Source organism: Balaenoptera borealis (assembly GCF_965194805.1).
Source record: "Balaenoptera borealis genome assembly, chromosome: 2".
NCBI lineage: Eukaryota > Metazoa > Chordata > Mammalia > Artiodactyla > Balaenopteridae > Balaenoptera > Balaenoptera borealis.
Window position 1 is genome coordinate 63,438,975 of NC_138867.1, and position 18,270 is coordinate 63,457,244.

General features: G+C 33.1%; 1 protein-coding gene across 1 annotated transcript in view; it reads right to left on the reverse strand.

Moving 5' to 3' along the window:
* The window catches only part of AP3B1 (adaptor related protein complex 3 subunit beta 1), a 266,236-nt gene that overhangs the window by 131,719 nt on the left and 116,247 nt on the right, over positions 1–18,270 (reverse strand). The window contains exons 9-14 of the mRNA XM_082375446.1: positions 16,466–16,563; positions 14,873–14,927; positions 14,714–14,785; positions 12,635–12,697; positions 9,948–10,080; positions 2,879–2,988 (exon numbers count right to left, since the gene is read on the reverse strand). Coding sequence (XP_082231572.1) covers positions 2,879–2,988; positions 9,948–10,080; positions 12,635–12,697; positions 14,714–14,785; positions 14,873–14,927; positions 16,466–16,563 — 531 coding nt within the window. The remainder of the gene's footprint in view (positions 1–2,878; positions 2,989–9,947; positions 10,081–12,634; positions 12,698–14,713; positions 14,786–14,872; positions 14,928–16,465; positions 16,564–18,270) is intronic.

Here is an 18,270-nt window from a genome sequence, read left to right on the forward strand (position 1 = left end):
CCATCTATTACCTTTAACTATACAAATATGATCCCTCTGAACAGACTCTGAGCATAGATTACCCCATCTTCAAACAAGGAAGAAGGGTGACCCTTGCACAACATGGGTTTGAGCTGCATGAGTCCACTTACACGCAGATTTTTTTCCCAAAAAACATACAGTTGCAGGTTTTGCATATGCAGATTCAACCAACCTGGATCAAAATTTCCATCCCCGGTTGGTTGAATCTGTGGATGCAAAACTTATGAATATGAGGGCTGACTGTAATATACTGCCCCCTCCTTAAACTACAACCCCTCTAGTTATAGAACATTAGCTGTCAAACTAACCAACATTCAAGGGACAGGCAGAGTAAAAGACAAACACAGTGGAGAAGAGTTTGAAGAAAAACCAGACAGAAGCAATGGAGAGAATGTCTCAAAAGTGAAGCAGTGGTCAGTGAAATCAAATGCTAATGAAAGATCAAGAAAGATGTGGACAGCAAATTATCCACTGGATTTAATAAAAGGAGATAGTCAATAACCTTGCAAAAGCAGTAGTGGAGTGGTGGACAGTCAAAATCAGACTGTGATGGGTTGACGAGTTGAAGGTAAGGAAATAAAATTCTTTTCAGGTAATTCTTCCAAAAACTTTAGTTCTAAAGGAAGAAGAGAATGAAATAGGACACAAATAACAATAACAGCTAACATGCGGTGCTGTGCGCCAGGCAATGTTCTAAGAGCTTTACATTACTTAACTAACACAGTACTTTCAATAACATAGGTTCTTTTACCCTCACCATTTTATACTGGTGGGCAAAGTGATGGGCAAAGTGAAGTATAGCGATTTTAATGTAAGGACATGTAATGTGACAGAGTAAAAATTAATATTTATTTTTCAATTTAATGTAATTTTTAAACAACTTCAGATGTATAGAAAACTTGCAAGAAGAATAAAAAGAATTTCTGAATACCCTTCACCCACATTTCCCAAATGTTAACATTTTACTACATTTGCTCTAGCTTTCTACATATACAAACACATTTTGGTTTCCAAATCACTCAAAGTTGTAGATATGCCCTAATACTCTGAAATACTTCAGTATAAACTTCCTAATAAAATGAATGCTCTTATATAATAAACACAGTAGAATTATTTAAAAACCAGGAAACTGAACAGTGAACCAATACTATTAACTATTCTAAAGATTTTATTGAGATTTTTCCAATTATCCCTATAAAATCCTTTATAGCAAAAGAAAATCCAAAATTATGTTACATAGAGTTGTCATATCCTTCTAATCTCTTTTAACCTGCAAAAGTTCCTGAGTTTTTCTTTCCATTTTATGATATTAGCATATTTAAAGACTGTAAGACAATTATTTTGTAGAATACCCTCATTTGGTTTTGTCTCATGATTAGATTCAAGTTATTCACTTTTGGCAGGAATTCAACAGACTTGATGCTGAGTTCTGTTCGGTGTATCTTATCAGAAGGTACATAATCCCATTTCTGGCAATGATAACTATGTTCATTTGGTTCAGGTAGTGTCTGCTAGGCTTCTCCGTTGTAAAGTCAAAAGTCAATAATTTGCTCTTTTAAGTTAAGAATAACTTATGAGGTTATTTATACCTTAAAACTGTGCAAATATCCTGTTACTAAAATTTTCACCCCCTAGTTTCCAGCATTTGTTAATGATTCTCATGTGAATCAATTATTGTTGTGATGGCTATTCTAATTCCATCCTTTGTTCTTCTACAATTATTAGTTGTTTTGCATTGTAAGGAAGAACTTCCCTTTCTCCTTACTCATTCATTAATTCATCCATTCAAGTGTGGATTCAGAGATTCTTACCCTATTGAATAGGTTATAATCCTTTTACTATCATTTATTTTGTTGCTCAAATTAGCCAGTAGGGGGTTCCTTTAAGCTGGCTCTTGTATCTTTCTGACACATCTCTACCATTCTGTGAGCACTGTCTTGTTTTTATGGCCCAACAAGATGTTCCAAGATTATCTTCTTCTTTCCTTGCCCTAGCTCAGAAATCAGCCATTTCTCTAAGGAGCCCTGGTTCCTTTAAACGCTGAATGGAATTTAAAAACCAAAGTCTACCATAAAAGGGGATGCAGTACTACATTCTACAACATGCATGAACCTTGAAAACACTCTAAGTGAAGAAAGCCAGACACAAAAGGCCACTTATTATATGATTCCATTTGTATGCAATGTCCACAATAAGCAAATCCACAGCGACAGAAAGTAGATTAGTGGTTGTCAGGGGCTGCAGTAACGGGAGGATCAGGAGTTTCACGTTAGGAACTTGATTTTAGGGATGATGAAAACGTTCTGGAATTACAGAGTGGTCATGGTTGCACAACCTTGTGAATATACCAAAAACCAATGAGTTACATACTTAAAAGGGTGAATTTTATGGTATGAAATTATACCTCAATTAAAAAAACAAACAAACAAGATCTGGGCACTAGGTGTGCTCAGTGGTACTGGGGTTATTATTGCATGTAGGCCCTCTTAAAGGACAGCATTAGGAAACAGATGTTTGTATACTCATGTACGAATTCATATGTGTACATACAAATGTGTATAGACACACACATACATGCATATACACTCCAATACATCTAGCTCTCTATATAAAAACCCATGAAGTTCACATTGATACCTCCAATTCCAAGCCAATACTGCAGTATTTATTGTATCCTTCCCTTTTTTCAGATTTGTGATTCCCTTCCACAACAGTGTGGAATCTTAGAACAAGGAGAGTTCAGCTCTCTTCACCATTATACTTCAGTATATCTGTTTATTTTAATAAAACTATAATTTACTGAATAAAATTCGGCTGAATTGGTACTAAAAACAAAGATCTCTTAATTGGTACTCACAGTGATACTGTCCAAGAGTTTGGCCATATGTTTAATAATTTCACCATGTTGTACGGGTTGCATTTGCAGTAATTTCTTAATAACAACCACACTTTCAGCAACAACTATTTCTGAAAAAAATTCACATTATGCATATTAAATATGTATAATTCAATTCAAACTCATTATTCTTGGTAAAATGTAAATTTAAATTAGCAAAACATTCTACATGTCTTAAATGACTAGGTGAAAACTATAACCATGAGTGTACATCTAAATTTGGGGGGGTGAACCTTCATCTAAAGTAGGAGAGTATACTTTAATTTCTAACTTCTGTTGTTGTCTCCTAGCTTCTGATATCCCTTTCTAACCTCTGCTTCTTTAATTCAGAAAAGCAAAGTGAGGTTAGATTACGCAATCACCATAATGTTCAACTGTCTTTGGCTTTTAATCACAGCTCTCAAATACTGTTCTTTGATTCCTAGCAGTTATATAGTGGTAATCAAATACTTAGAATCTACATAACATTTTTTCAATTCTAAAGAAAATAGCAAACTTTAAAAAAATTCTTTAAGTGGTACGTCTAGAAAAGTGAGTAGCACGTATTATTAGTAGTAGGAAAGGTGTTACTATAGAAATAGCATGGACTTCAAGCCAGAAAGAGTGGGCTTGTGAGCTAAACCGTTTCCATTTGATGCATGAATCCACTCTCTGCATTTCTTGGCCCAACTCTGCATTTCTTGGCCCTGAGAGGCTGACTTCTGTGGACTGTATCAGCCAGATTCCTTTGTCCCTCACTTACAGGTATGTTTAGCCAATAGGAAGCACCAGCAAGAAATCAGGGGGCAGGAGAGAATATTTATTATCCTGGATCCCTCTCCTGCCAGACCTCCCTGGCAGTGCTAGTATTCCTCTATTGAAGGTTTCAGTTCCTATGAGTGGCTCTCTCCTTCAGGGTCTGTTAAGTGTCCCGACTCCTCAAACCACTTCCCTTCAATTCTACATATGGTAAAGGCTTCCCACCGTTGCTACCCTGCGAGCCCCAGGGTGTTACAGTATATCTTGTTGGTTTCCCTTAATCCCACCCACAATTTATAAATAAATAGTTCCTTCATTAAATTCTCTTCAATTGTCCCTTTTAAGTGTATCATCTGTTTCTTGCCAGGGCCTTAACTAATATAGTAATTCGTACTAGGAGTGGCTCTAGGAAGCAGATCCTCAAATTGGGATTCTGAGATTGAGTTATCACAGGCTAATCACTGGTCCAGAGTTACGATTTTAGTGGCACCGGTAGAGAAATGTCATAAACTAGTAAGAGCACCTGACCTAATGGAATGAATCTTATATAAATGATTACTAACGTTACTGATGCCAAAGAAATACACCAACACTGCCTTTACTTATTATTCTGGCATTTTTATTAACTGAGATTCATGGATATTAGAGATTCCCCTGGCAAACACATAGGTTTATTTTAATATTATTCTGGAAATATACCATGACTTGTGTTCTGTTACTCTTTTTCTCTGAAATATATTTTCTTATCTAGCTCCGTTTAAGAATATAAGCAAAATTTTTTATCATTCTAATTATTATTAAACATATGTATTTCATATTATATATATGTGTGTATATACACACACACACACACACACACACCTCTTTCTCCCTGGAAATGATACATTAATATTTCATAATGTTTCAGTTTACAAAATGATATATTTCTCTTTAAGTCTCATAATAACATATGGTAGATATCTTATTATCATCTTAAAGATGAAGAAAGAGAAATGCACTGAAGAATTCAAACTCAGAACCAGAATGTACCATTTTATCTCTAATGTTCTATGTTACTATGAGCAGGTATTACTTTTATAAAGACCACCTCTTGGAGCTATGAGGAAAACAGAAACAAATCAGAATGAGACTCTGCCCTCATCAAACTTACACTCTGCTAGGAAACATTAAGTGGTTATGTAAGCAATTACCATGCAAAGTAAAGTATGGTTAAGTGTGGTTTTGAAGAATCCAGAGTAAAAAATTTATCTTTTTAAAATATATTATTGCAAAACTAGCCTAAGTAAAAAAAAAAAAAAAGTTGTATAATTTTAATAATCCACATGTAGAGGCAGGGTTGGCTATAGTTGAAATAAATTTGGCATTATTTACCCTTTGGTGGCACTTTAGTTTCCTATTGTTGTTGTTATAGATTACCACAAACTTAGTGGCTTAAAGCAACACAAATTTATCATTTTACAGTTCTGGAGCCAGAAGTTAACACGAGTCTTGTGGAGCTAAAATCAAGGTGTTAACAGGACTAAGTTCTCCACAGAGGTTCTAAGGGGAAATCTGTTCTTTGCCTTTTCAAAATTTTAGAGGCTACCCACATTCCTTGGCTCAAGGCCCCCTGCCAGCAAAGACATCATTCTAGCCTCTGCTTTTGACATCTGACTTTCTTGGTTACATTGGGTCCAAGATTATTGGATGAATAATCTCTCCATCTCAAGAATTTTTTTTTTCTAACTTGTTAGTTTCTGCTGCATAACAAAGTGAATCAGCTATATGTATACATATATCCCCATATCCCCTCCCTCTTGCATCTCCCTATCCCACCCCTCCAGGTGGTCACAAAGCACGGAGCTGATCTCCCTGTGCCATGCAGCTGCTTCCCACTAGCTATCTGTTTTACATTTGGTAGTGTATATATGTCCATGCCACTCTCTCACTTTGTCCCAGCTTACCCTTCCCCCTCTCTGTGTCCTCAAGTCCATTCTCTATGTCTGCGTCTTTATTCCTGTCCTGCCCCTAAGTTCGTCAGAACCTTTTTTTTTTTTTTTAAGATTCCATATATATGTGTTAGCATACGGTATTTGTTTTTCTCTTTCTGACTTACTTCACTCTGTATAACAGACTCTAGGTCCATCCACCTCACTACAAATAATTCCATTTCGTTTCTTTTTATGGCTGAGTAATATTCCATTGTATATATATACCACATCTTCTTTATCCATTCATCTGTCGATGGACACTTAGGTTGCTTCCATGTCCTGGCTATCGTAAATAGTGCTACAATGAACATTGTGGTACACGACTTTTTTTGAATTATGGTTTTCTCAGGGTATATGCCCAGTAGTGGGATTGCTGGGTCATATGGTAGTTCTATTTTTAGTTTTTTAAGGAACCTCCATACTGTTCTCCATAGTGGCTGTATCAATTTACATTCCCACCAACAGTGCAAGATGGTTCCCTTTTCTCCACACCCTCTCCAGCATTTATTGTTTGCATCTCAAGAATCTTAATCACATCTGTAAAGTTCCCGTTGCCACATTAGGTAACATATTCACAGGTTCCAGGCATCAGGACCTGGAAATCTTAGGCGTTGGGTTGGAGGGGGAGGGTGTTATTCTACCCTACCCAGGTGCCTTCTCATCCCCTTTGGGTAATTCCACCCTACTTTTCCTTTATGCTACCTCCTGGTTTTCAAAGACCTCAGCACTGCAGTGGTACTCCACCACAAGTACAAAGTGATCTTATGTTCTGGGCCTTTCCAAGCTTTCTCCTTGTCCTCAACAGAACTTAATGGTCCTCACTCTAAGAAGTATAGCCTACTATTTCTAAACATTTTAATTTTATTTTGGTAAGAACACTTAACATGAGATCTACCCTCTTAACAAATTTTTAACCATATGATACATTACCATTGACTACAGGTACAGTGTTGTACAGTAGATCTCCAGAGCTTATTCACCTCCCTTAACTAAAATTGATGCCTGCTGATTAGTAGCTGCCCATTTCCCTTTTCTTCTAGCCCCTGGCAAGTACCTTTCTGTCCTTGGATTCTATGAATTTGACTATTTTAATACGTCATACAAGTAGAAACATTCAGTATTTGTCTTTCTGTGACCAGATTATTTCACTTAAGTTTCTCAAGATTAGTACAGCCTACTATTATCTTCATTTTACAAATGAGGAATCTGAAGCACAGGGAGATTGGGTAATTTATTCAAGACAACATTAACATTCAAAAATAGGTAGTCTAGTTCTGCATGAGAGCAGACAGCTGGCAATTGAGTAAGTGGTCAATATACAGGAAGACTGTAGTACACTTGTTTATTATTGCCTCCCTCCATTAGGCTGTGAGCTCCTTATGGGCAGAAACTTTCTATAGGCTGATGAATATCTTATTCATCTATTCTACACATACTAAATACCTCAACTGATTCGACTTTTCAACAAATGCCTATTATATTATATAAAACAAACAAAACAAAAAATAGTCTTTTGCCCCAATTCTTTTAGTTTACAGTAGATGGTAAGAAGGTTATTCAGACAAGCAAATTTTGCTAATATATTACCTAAAGAAAATTAACTGAGGAATTAAATTATCCTAAGTCAAGTGAAATGCAGATTTCTCCTTAAGGTCTTTAAGAAATTTGTTTATCAGTGAAACTTACATAGTGATAATGGACTATTTTAGGGCAACCTTCAAGTCTGCCTAGAAGTCCTGTCCATGCCAAGAAGGAAGAAGACAACAACAACAAAAACCCTACAGGTCAAGAAGAATATATTAAATATATGTAAAAACAATGGAGTCTCAGTGCTGTCCCTGGGGTTGTAAGATACATTATCTAAAAAGAGATGAGGTATTCATACTAATATAAAATCAAAGAGTCATAGACCCTTAGAGGGCCAAAAGATCTTACAGATTTTAAAGAAACTGAGGTCTCATTCACAGCATTTATTCCTAAAAACAGATCTTTCAATAGGAAGAGAAAGGGGCTCTGTTGTAACAAATGACCATTTTAAGTTAAAAATATTATTACGTTCTTTAATGTCACTAAGCCAGTTTCCAAACTATGAAAGTGAAGCACATATGATAAACAGTTAAAGAATCAGGCAAATGATGATTGTGAAATCAGAACCTGAAAAATACAATTTAAGTTTCTTAATATTCAAAGCAGAAAAAAAATCCACGGTTATAAACAGAGTTTTGATTTACCAAAAACAAAAGCCTGAACATTAAAATGTCAGAGTTTAAATGAGTAAATCTACCTTGAAGAGTGATTATAAATTATATTAGTTTCCCATTGACTAATTATAAAATGATCTATTCTTCCCTTAAAAGTACTACAGGGTATAGGATATTCATCTTCTAAATCAAAGTCAATAAAAAATTAAGAGTTTGGGATTAACATATACACATAACTATAAATAAAATAGATAATCAACAAGGACCTACTGTATAGCACAGGGAACTCTACTTAATATTCTGTAACAGCCTAAATGGGAAAAGAATCTGAAAAAAAATAAATATATGTATATGCATAACTGGATCACTTTGCTGTACACCTGAAACAAACATAACATTGTAAATCAACTATACGGCAATATAAAATAAAAATTTTTTTAAAATAGATAAAGGAAAAGCTTGCTAAAAAGAAAAAAGTACTACAGGGGTACAGAATATTCATCTTTTAAATCAAAGTCAATAAAAAATAGTTTTTGAGAAATTAATGTGTTAGAAAGCCTAAGTAGAAACAACTGCTTTAAAATCCAGCTTGAAAATTTCACATGAGAAAAAGTGGTCAAAATATAAAACTGACAAACCTTAGATCCATTTTGTATTTGAAAGAACTAGCCAGTATTCTAACTGATTTGTGGTGCTTTTTGTATGCAATCAAATTGAAGTGTGTCTTGTTTGATCAAATAGAAAGTCATTATTAAAGACATAGGAAAATGAAAACATATTTTTTAACTCACATTTTAAAGTGTGACATAGAAATAGAGACAAAAAGGATGTTATTGTTAAAAGTAGAAATAGATAAAAATGGATGACATTTAGCACCCTATCCTCTGTAGTTACCTTCTACAGTCAATTTTTTTTTTATATCTATTTCCTTGATAATTTTTCTTGCCACTTATTTGAAGTTACAATACTGCATATAGAAAAATGTTCTATCCATCATAATATCTTGAATTTACAGGTTAAAATTTATAAGTTTATGCTTACAGGAAAGATCATTCTTATTTGGGGATAAATTTTGTTTCGAATTTTTTTTCATTAGAAGTATTTACAATAATGTTACAGCTTTCTAGAGATCTACATCTGGAAAAAGACAATTAGGCGTAACATAGTAAAAATTTACTTTTCAAATAAAATATAAAAAGTAATCAATTTTGTTATGTTTCACCTTATGGTTGCTATGTCATATATGCCTGGGTCTAGATATGACATAATTATATTTAGAATTCCACAAATAATTTCAATAATTTTACACAGAAAATTATGCTTTTCCTAAAAAAATCCCTTGTTTTAATCTCATTTTAATTAAATTATTTTAAAGGTGAAAGCTGAATCATTTTTCTTTCTTTCTTCAAAAGGTCTCATTTATTCTAAAGCCATATCATAGAAATAACAGACATTTACCACAGAAAGTATGAAATCTAGATTATGTACTTTACTGGATATTACCTATCCAGTTTTACAAAATGTTTAGACACTGGCTTAAAAACATGAAGCTGTTCCAAACTGATGACTTTTAAATCTAATTAATCTTGAATATAAAATTATTAAGTGACTTTCTGGAAAAAAGCTTTGAAGTTACACATTTACATACTTTTTTGATCTAGTCTTTATAACTTCTCATGTTGTAAAGTCATTTGCCTGCTTTTAGCACCCTCTGCAGGTGAACCAATATTATACATGACATATGTCATTAAAAACCAGTAAAATAGAACCTTTGTGGAAAGGGTGCAATGAAGGTGATTAAATTGTGAAGAAATAAAATAAACAAATTATACTTTCTTAGTTCTGGTCAGGCAAGAAAATTCTGTTTGTAAGTTAATTATCTAATTTACTAAAACAACAAAAAAAACTGTGTGTGTGTGTGTGTGTGTGTGTGTGTGTGTGTGTGTGTGTGTGTGCGTGTGTGTATTTCAAAGATAAAATGTTACTATTCATTGTAACCATGCTACTGACATACAGGAAAAACTAAAATGCAATACTAAAAAAGAAGTTACAATCTGTAGATCATACCAAGAATATTGAAATGAGAAATTATTTGAAAATAAAATGAAGCTGTCAACTTACCATCCCTGTTGGACAGCAGACACACCAGGCCAGTAAGGCATGTGTCAGTGACTTCTGAGATGTTGGTGGCACATCTGCCTATAGTCTGAATAGTGGCTGCTGCAAACTGTTTATCCTGGCTTTTCACATAGGTCTAAAAAATTATCTCAGTTAGTTCATACATTGGCACTATCAAGTGAACAAAAAAATCCCTAATATATTAAGCTCTGTCAGAATATAAGAATTCTAGAATACATAATCTTCTCATCTAAAGGCATAACAAGAGGTCCAACTCCTGAATTAATTTAGTTCTGTTTTTTCACTTAAAGAATGTGGCTACAGAAGAGGCACATTTTCAAGCCAGGTTCATTCACCTGTGGCTACAGTGGCTTGTGACTCCAGAAGAGATAGTGGGGAGCAGTCACCCAAGGACAGCAATTAGTTTAAGTGCAAGGTTGAAAGAGATGATGAGAACCCTCTCTTTGGAGGTTTCAGTTCATTTAACCAGCAGCATCTGTGAATCTATGAAAAAAGGGTTGCTTTTTCAGAGATACTAAAGCTAAAAATTGGGCGAAGAGGAGGAAAAGGATCAATATGCCACTGATAAACATTTTATACTTTCAAAATGGTATCTGAATGGTAGTAAACTGCAACAGCTACAGTGAGTAGCATTCCAATAAAGACTTTATAAATACTTGATTTGCAACAAAATAAAACACCACACTTTTGAAAAAGATTTTCTTGAAAAGAATGCTTTAAAAATACACTGTAAACCATATATTTATATAAACTTAAAAAGAAATTAATCACTTATTTATTACAGACCTAAAGAATTTCACTTTGGTTATAACTTTCCTAATTTAAAAACTAAGCTTTTATTGTATACAGAAACAAATGTATTTTTAATAAATATGCATATTTATATACATTACATATAAATGGAATTTAAAATCCCATTTTCAACTGAAATTTTAAAAAATGATTCCCAACCTCAAACGACAAGTACATAATGTAGAATTAACACCACGTTCATCTAACATGCAAAACAGGATATGCATTTAAATGGTGCCTAAATGGCAAATGGAGGAGAAAATCCAAGAATATCTAAAAGGCACACGAATTTAGTGAAAATGGTACCAAAACACGATTAAATGTTGAGGAAATAAATTAAACAAATTAAACTCTCTTAGTTCCATGTAGGAAAGATCAACTGTATTTAAAACCATTTCCCAGTTGATTACCTAATTTCCTCAGTTACAAAAAACTGAGTCTTTAGAAAAGTTGTCTATTTTCTCAAAAAGTTATGAATAAACTGTACACATCTATGAACATAACCCATAAACACAGAAATAAGGTAAAATATAGACAGTGATAAAAAAGGATACATGAAGAAAGAATATATTAAAAAGTCTGACTAAACAATGGACCTTACTAAACATCCTGATATTAAATGAAATGACTAGATCACCAATATCCTGAAACAGGTAAATAATGCCATAAAATTACCTGAGACTCCTTCCCTACAACCCCAGTAACCCTGACATAAGCAGAAAATAGACAGCAAAAGGACCCCCAAACAGATTACACAGATTACACATGATAAGAGGAAAAGCAAAAACTGCAAACACAAAGACAAAAACTTTAAAATAAAGTCAAATTTAAGCAATGTTCTATACCACAGATTACTAGATAAGAACTTGAGATACTATATTTTCTGGTATGTAAATATAAGATGAGCAGATATCCTAATTTTACAAGGACTTTTTCTAGAAAAATATATAGCATGAAAGTATAGTAATTCAGTTACAAAATTATAAAGCATGAATATGTTATAATATTCTACTATCCCTGTTAAAAGTGTAAGATCACACAGTTAAAAAGAAATACAATGTCTATATGGCTAAAAAGAAATTTAATGCAGGCAAATAGAATGACTATGGCAACAAAATAAGTTAAATCTATAAAAGCTGGGAGTTGACAACAATTTTGTGATTCGTGTGTAGCATGTGGTATACTTTTGCTAAGAAAACTGCTGATGAGATGTAAAACCCGTACTACTGATATGAGGTTTTCTATTACTGTGCTCCACCACTAAGTCTTCAGAGCTAACCCTTTCATCATAAAGGGCATAAGATCCATGAGGTAACTTTTTAGTATTTTGGGGGGATGTGTAGCTGGGAAACATCTCATCCAACAGCACACATGATTTAAAAAATACAGCAAAACAAAACATTAACAACAATTTAAAAAATCATGATGAGGCCAATTTTAAACCAATTTTTTGGAGCTATACATGAAGCTAAGAGGATAATGTCTGAAACAGTAGTAGGCCAATCAAATAGGGACAATCATGTAAGAAGTGAAGCCATTTTCATGAGTATAGCGTATAGCATGGACTATTGATGATGACAGCACAAAAAGATAGAATCGTTACAGTGACTTATTTTCAAACAAGGAGTTATAAACCAGTCTCTCAAATTCTATGATATGAAAACATGAAAGGGACTACCATTCCATTTCCCTTAAATTTTAGATTTGTAGTTAATGTTTATTCTTGAAAATTTATAAATTTATTAGTTGTCAATCTTGCCCCAAATCACTGTTTTATTTATACAATTACACATATCTAAACTGAGAAAGATATATATCTTACTTTAAACTGAACAGATGCTTTAGAAGTTATTGTATAATTAGCACTGTACACAAACCTGAAATTCTCGAAGAAGAGTTGATATGTTGGCTTCATTTGCCAAGTTTGTCAAAATTTCAAGCTATGATAGAAAAAAGAGAAAGTAAACAGTTTAAAACACACAAAAAAGGATGAATTTAATAAAGGTTATGCATTTAATAGAAAGGTAATTTCTGTTTTTAAAAAAAGTTACACTATTACAAATGTGAGGCATTATACTCTTCAGGTGAACTTTGTCTCCCTACACCTACAAACAGAGAATAATTATATAGTGTCTAAAAGTAATTACAAAAAAGAGAATCCTACGTCTTCCTTAGTTGTTTCTCCCAACTTTATAGTTTATATCTAATTAACCTAAACAACTTAAGGTAGTTTTATTTCTTTTTCTTTTAATAATAAAGTTAGAAAACGACTTGCCCTCCATGTAGTATCTCTATATTCCAGATACCAATTAATTCCCTTATTTAGTTTTTCTTCATCCTACCATCTCAAATATCTAGAGTTTAATTCTCTCTTCCAGATTTACAGTTACAAGAAATATGCAATTAAAAGCTCATCTCCAATAGGCTTGCTAAAAAAATTTCAGTTTCTACTCATAAAAAAATATTCAATTAATCTGAAGGAAAGCTTCAAAAAGGAAAAAAGGAACAGAAACAGATGGGACAAACAAAAAACAAAACACAAGATGTAGACATAAACACACTCATATCAATAATTACATTAAAAGTAAATGGTCTAACACTTCAACTAAAAGGCACAGACTGTAGCAGTTCTTTATATATTCTGGATAGTAGTCAATTTTCAGATATATGTACTGGAAATATCTTCTCCTAGATTATGAATTGACTTTTCATTTTATTTTGATGAGAACATTTTAATTTTTTGTACAATTTTAAAAAACAATCTCTAATGTACAGAAAAGGTAAAAAGCAGTTTTTGTCTGAACCATCTGAGTCCAGAGTCATCAAAATGATACCACATCATCTCCAAACACATCTGTACATATATTCTACAAACAAGGACACTGTCCTACAGACCACAATACAACCAAGAAAACCAGGAAATTAACACTGATACATCATATCTATGCAGTAATAACTTACATTTAAAATTCACTAATTATCTCAACAATGTATAAAAGAAGAATCCAGATCCATATCATACATTTTATTTAGTTGTCTCTTTAGTCTCCTTCAGTCTGAACGTTTCTCAACCTTTCTTTTGACCTTCACGAAGTGGACACTTTTGATGATTACAAACCAATTATTCTGTAAATTTATCCTTCAATTTGGGTGTGTCTTAGTTTTTCGTTTTTTGTTTTTTTGTGATTAAACTCAGTTTCCATGTGAAGAACCAATCTTTCCAATATTTACTGAATAGTCTACTAATGAATAGTCCTCACTGGTTTACAATGTCTCCTCTCTTATATGGTACATTTTGATATGCATAGATCTGTTTCCAGGCTTCATGTTCTATTCCACTTATTTTTCTATCTAAATATCACACTGTTTTAATGATTATAACTTTATACCCATAACTATATTCTATACTGTAGTTGCCATTCCCTGAACACAACACTCTTTCATAATCCCTTGTGTTGGCATAAAATGTGCCTTTCTCCTATACCCAATGCTACAACCTCCCAATCAACTTACCTACCAACAACAAAAAAATTGACGAAATCATGTTATTCTTTTTAGAGCCACTCAAACATCATCTTTTCCACCAGTCTTTTCTAAATATCCCAGAGAATTAGCCCCATCTTTATCTTTTTCCACAACACTCAATTCAAACCTCTTTATCACTTAAAACACATAGTGCTGAAATTATCTATTTCCATGTCTGTCTCCTTCACATACTTCACATACTGTGAGTTATTCAAGGTATAGGTAGCATGTCTTAACTTTGTATTATTAGAATGTAGCACAGTAATTAGTATATAATAATGTAGTTTAAAAAGCATAAAGAAAATCCCTCAATGTATCTATTTAAAAAAAAAAAAACAGGTCTCCATTTTGCAGATGCTAAACCAAAAGTTACAGCAATAGCATCAAAGTAAACATGCATTAGAGTATCTGAAAAATAAGAGCATGCATACCTTCAGTATCTTGATCATAGTTGGATCGGTTGACCTAACATAAAAACTCTTCAGATAAGGTTCAAACATACCCTAGATTACAAAAATAAATATATAAATACATTTATGGTACTAGTGTATTCATTTCTCTCTTGAATTTTGTGTTCACAATGTACGTACCTTTCTTTGAATTGACATAGTTGCTATATTCTGTAGGACAATATACTGCACCTCCCTAGAAATTAAAGGAGAATTTTCACTGGGTATATTCTCCAATGAAATATCTTTAAGTAAACAAGTAAACAGTACATTAAAGAAAAAGAATCAGCAATAAGACTCATATTGAGTGGAACTCTTAAATATAATATTGAAAAGTTTTTAGTAAATCTTAGATATTTATGCCTTCTTTTAAAAATACATTTTCCCTATAAACTATTAAATTAGATTTGATTCATCATGAGGAAGAGTTAAAACAAATTTTATAATACTGTATTCCTAAGATGTAGAGTCAATACTGTAGCTGCTCTGAACACGTGCAAAGAAAGTATTCTTAGGGCTAATGGAACAAACATGACCACAGTGTTAATACAAACTCTTGACTGGAAGGCTCACCATGTGCCTCAATTCTGCCCAGAGTGAAAGATAGATTTTTTAAAAAGCCATGTTATTTTATGTCCAATTATCTAAGAAATGAACATGGAAATGAATCTGGTATAATGCTTCATGTGAAAGACGCATTCCAGATCCTTCTTTGAACCAGCTATGGAAAACAAAAATTATTGAGCTGTTAAAAGGGAAAGAACGACTGACTACGTATAAAGACAAAGGAAATAGTATCTTACTAAAGAATGGCAAAAGCCAAACTAGGGCTAAAGTTGTGGCACTAAGTTTGAGTATGGATGAAAATAAATATTTACCTTTCTCCTTCCAACTCCAATAGCATAAGTACTCAATGGAAAAAAATTTTTTAATTTAAAATAACTAATTACTGCAAAATATCCAGGGTAAGCTAAATAGCTTGAAACAATAGTATTCTTAAATATAGAAAACAAAACAAATGGCAAAATCTTTTTAAACACTGAAAGTATATGCCACAGGAACTCAAAGTTTTCTGAATTGTTGACCTGAACTGCAGAATTATAGAGAGGTAAAATTAAAGAAAAAAGTATTCTGCTATCTATCTATCTATCTACCTACCTACCTACTACCTACCTACCTATCTCCAGGAAAAGAAAAGAGTATGCATTTCTTTAAAATAAGTAGCTATTAAGAACATAGCTCTTTTCTTAAATAGAACAAACTATAGTAATTAAATATTGTAACTTTACAGGAAGCAGTAATTCTGTCATAAACTACATAATTCAGCATATGTATTGCTTTATATAAAGTCATGTATAATTACACTAAGTCAATCTGATAATACATTTAATATAGTTTTTCAGTGATTCCAGACTTAATAGAACTCCCAAACATTATTATTGCCACACCTAGAAATATCAAACACTAATACTAGGCTACTGGTAATAGCATATACTATATGCCAAAAAAATATTTTCAACTTCTTTGGGCTTGAGGTTAAAAAACCTTCAATACTTAGCATTAACTTTGAGATCAGTAATCTAAAGGCTTTTATAATAATCCCCTTAAGTATGAAATCTCATTGATAAAATACAGTCAGAGCTGCATGTTAAATGCCTAAGAGACACATTTTATTTGTTCAAACATTACTTTTAAAGTAATACAAAAGAAAACACATAAAAAATCATGTCCTACCTATTGCTACGAAGTAAACGCACTAGTGATTTAGAAATAATGCCAGCTTCCGATTTTGGTGCTATGTGCCAATACAGCTGAGCAACTGCCATAACCACCTAAAAAGTAAAGCAGAGAACAATAAGAACCATAACAGTTTCATACTACAGTTTCAAAGTATATTCTTACATATTATTTCCTTTAACTCCTACAAAATTGCTGTGAAATAAGATGAATATGTTGTTACCCTATGTAGCAGGTTGAATAGTGTTCCCCTAAGAGTGTCTACCCTCAGAATGTGACTTTATTTGAAAATAAAGTCTTTGCAGATGTTATTAAGGCAATGACCAAGGTGAGATCATACTTGATTGGGGGGCCCTAAATCCAGTGTGAGTGTCCTTATCAGAGACAGAAAAGGACACACAGAGAAGAGGCAGTATGAAGATGGAGGCAGAGACTGCACTGAGGCATGTAAGTCAAGTAATGGCAAAGATTGCTGGCAACCACCAGAAGCTAATTTCTCCCCAGAGCCTCCAGGAGGAACCAATCCTGTCGACAACTTGATTTTTAGACTTCTGGCCTCCTGAAATGTGAGAGAATACATTTCTATTGTTTTAATCCACTCAGTTTTTGGTAATTTGTTACGGCAACCCTAGGAAGCCAAGAAATCCTCAGAAAAGAAAATGAATGTTAAACGAACTACCCAAAGTCTGCCAGCCAATACACGGCAAGGCTCAACACACACTCCAAATCCCATACTCTTCCTAGTGCAGCTGCTGCTCTGAGACAGGGAATGAAACCAGACACTTAAAGGTAACAGCAGTAAGTAGGTTAAAATTTTAAAAACCAAAAAAAGTCAGTATATTTCAGTTTTAATTAAGGGGACTCTATTAAAACAACTCCTCTAAAACAGCAGCATTTGAAATGATCTTGCTTTTCAAAATGCAGAACCTTAAAAATAGTCTTTGCTTCAAAGCTATTATAGGGGTAATCAGAATTTCTCTGTCATAAAATATAAGAGTACTATGTTTCCCCTACGTGCCTCTACACTTAGATCCAGAGACCAAAAGTCCAGACTTCCCACTTGCTGAAAGTATCCAGTTCAGCGTGTGGCAACTGCAGATAGAGAGCTACAGAAATTAATCATCTTACCTTTGGTAAGGAAGATATATTAATACTACTTTACTTCTGCTTGAACTATAAAGTTCTATTAAGTATATGGCAGGAGTTTTACATATGCCTAAAGAGTATACAGTACCTGAGGGTGCTCAAAACAAAAAGAGTTCCTTCTAAAACTAAGAAACATTTAAAAAAAAAAGAGTTACAGGATCCTCAAGTTACTGCTGTATGGCATTTTTGTGTACATTTTTTTAGATGACTGATTTATAGCTTTCAGACATTACTTGGGGATTTGAGGAGTTTAAGGATATCTTATTTCTTAACTTGTGATCTACAAATACACTTTAATTATACAACAAACTCTTCTGAATTTAAAATCTTATTAAGAAAAACTCAATTAATGATTGACTTAATCTACAAATAGGTGACAGTCATTTTTTAAAAATATTAAAGCATACAGATGGCTAATAAGTATTAGCATATGATAGAAGAGAAAGCTGAAGCTTAATAAACTGTACTTTCTATATGTGTCAATGTTTTTAAGATCCTAGATTCCACTTAGTACGTCATCTCTTCTGATACATTAATTAGGGCACTCCCAAACCCAAAAGGGCTAAAGGATCTTCTTTTCCCCAATATTTACAAATCTAACAGTTTTTAAATCTCTTCAATACCCAAAATTTGACATTTATAGTCTAATTTGTAAA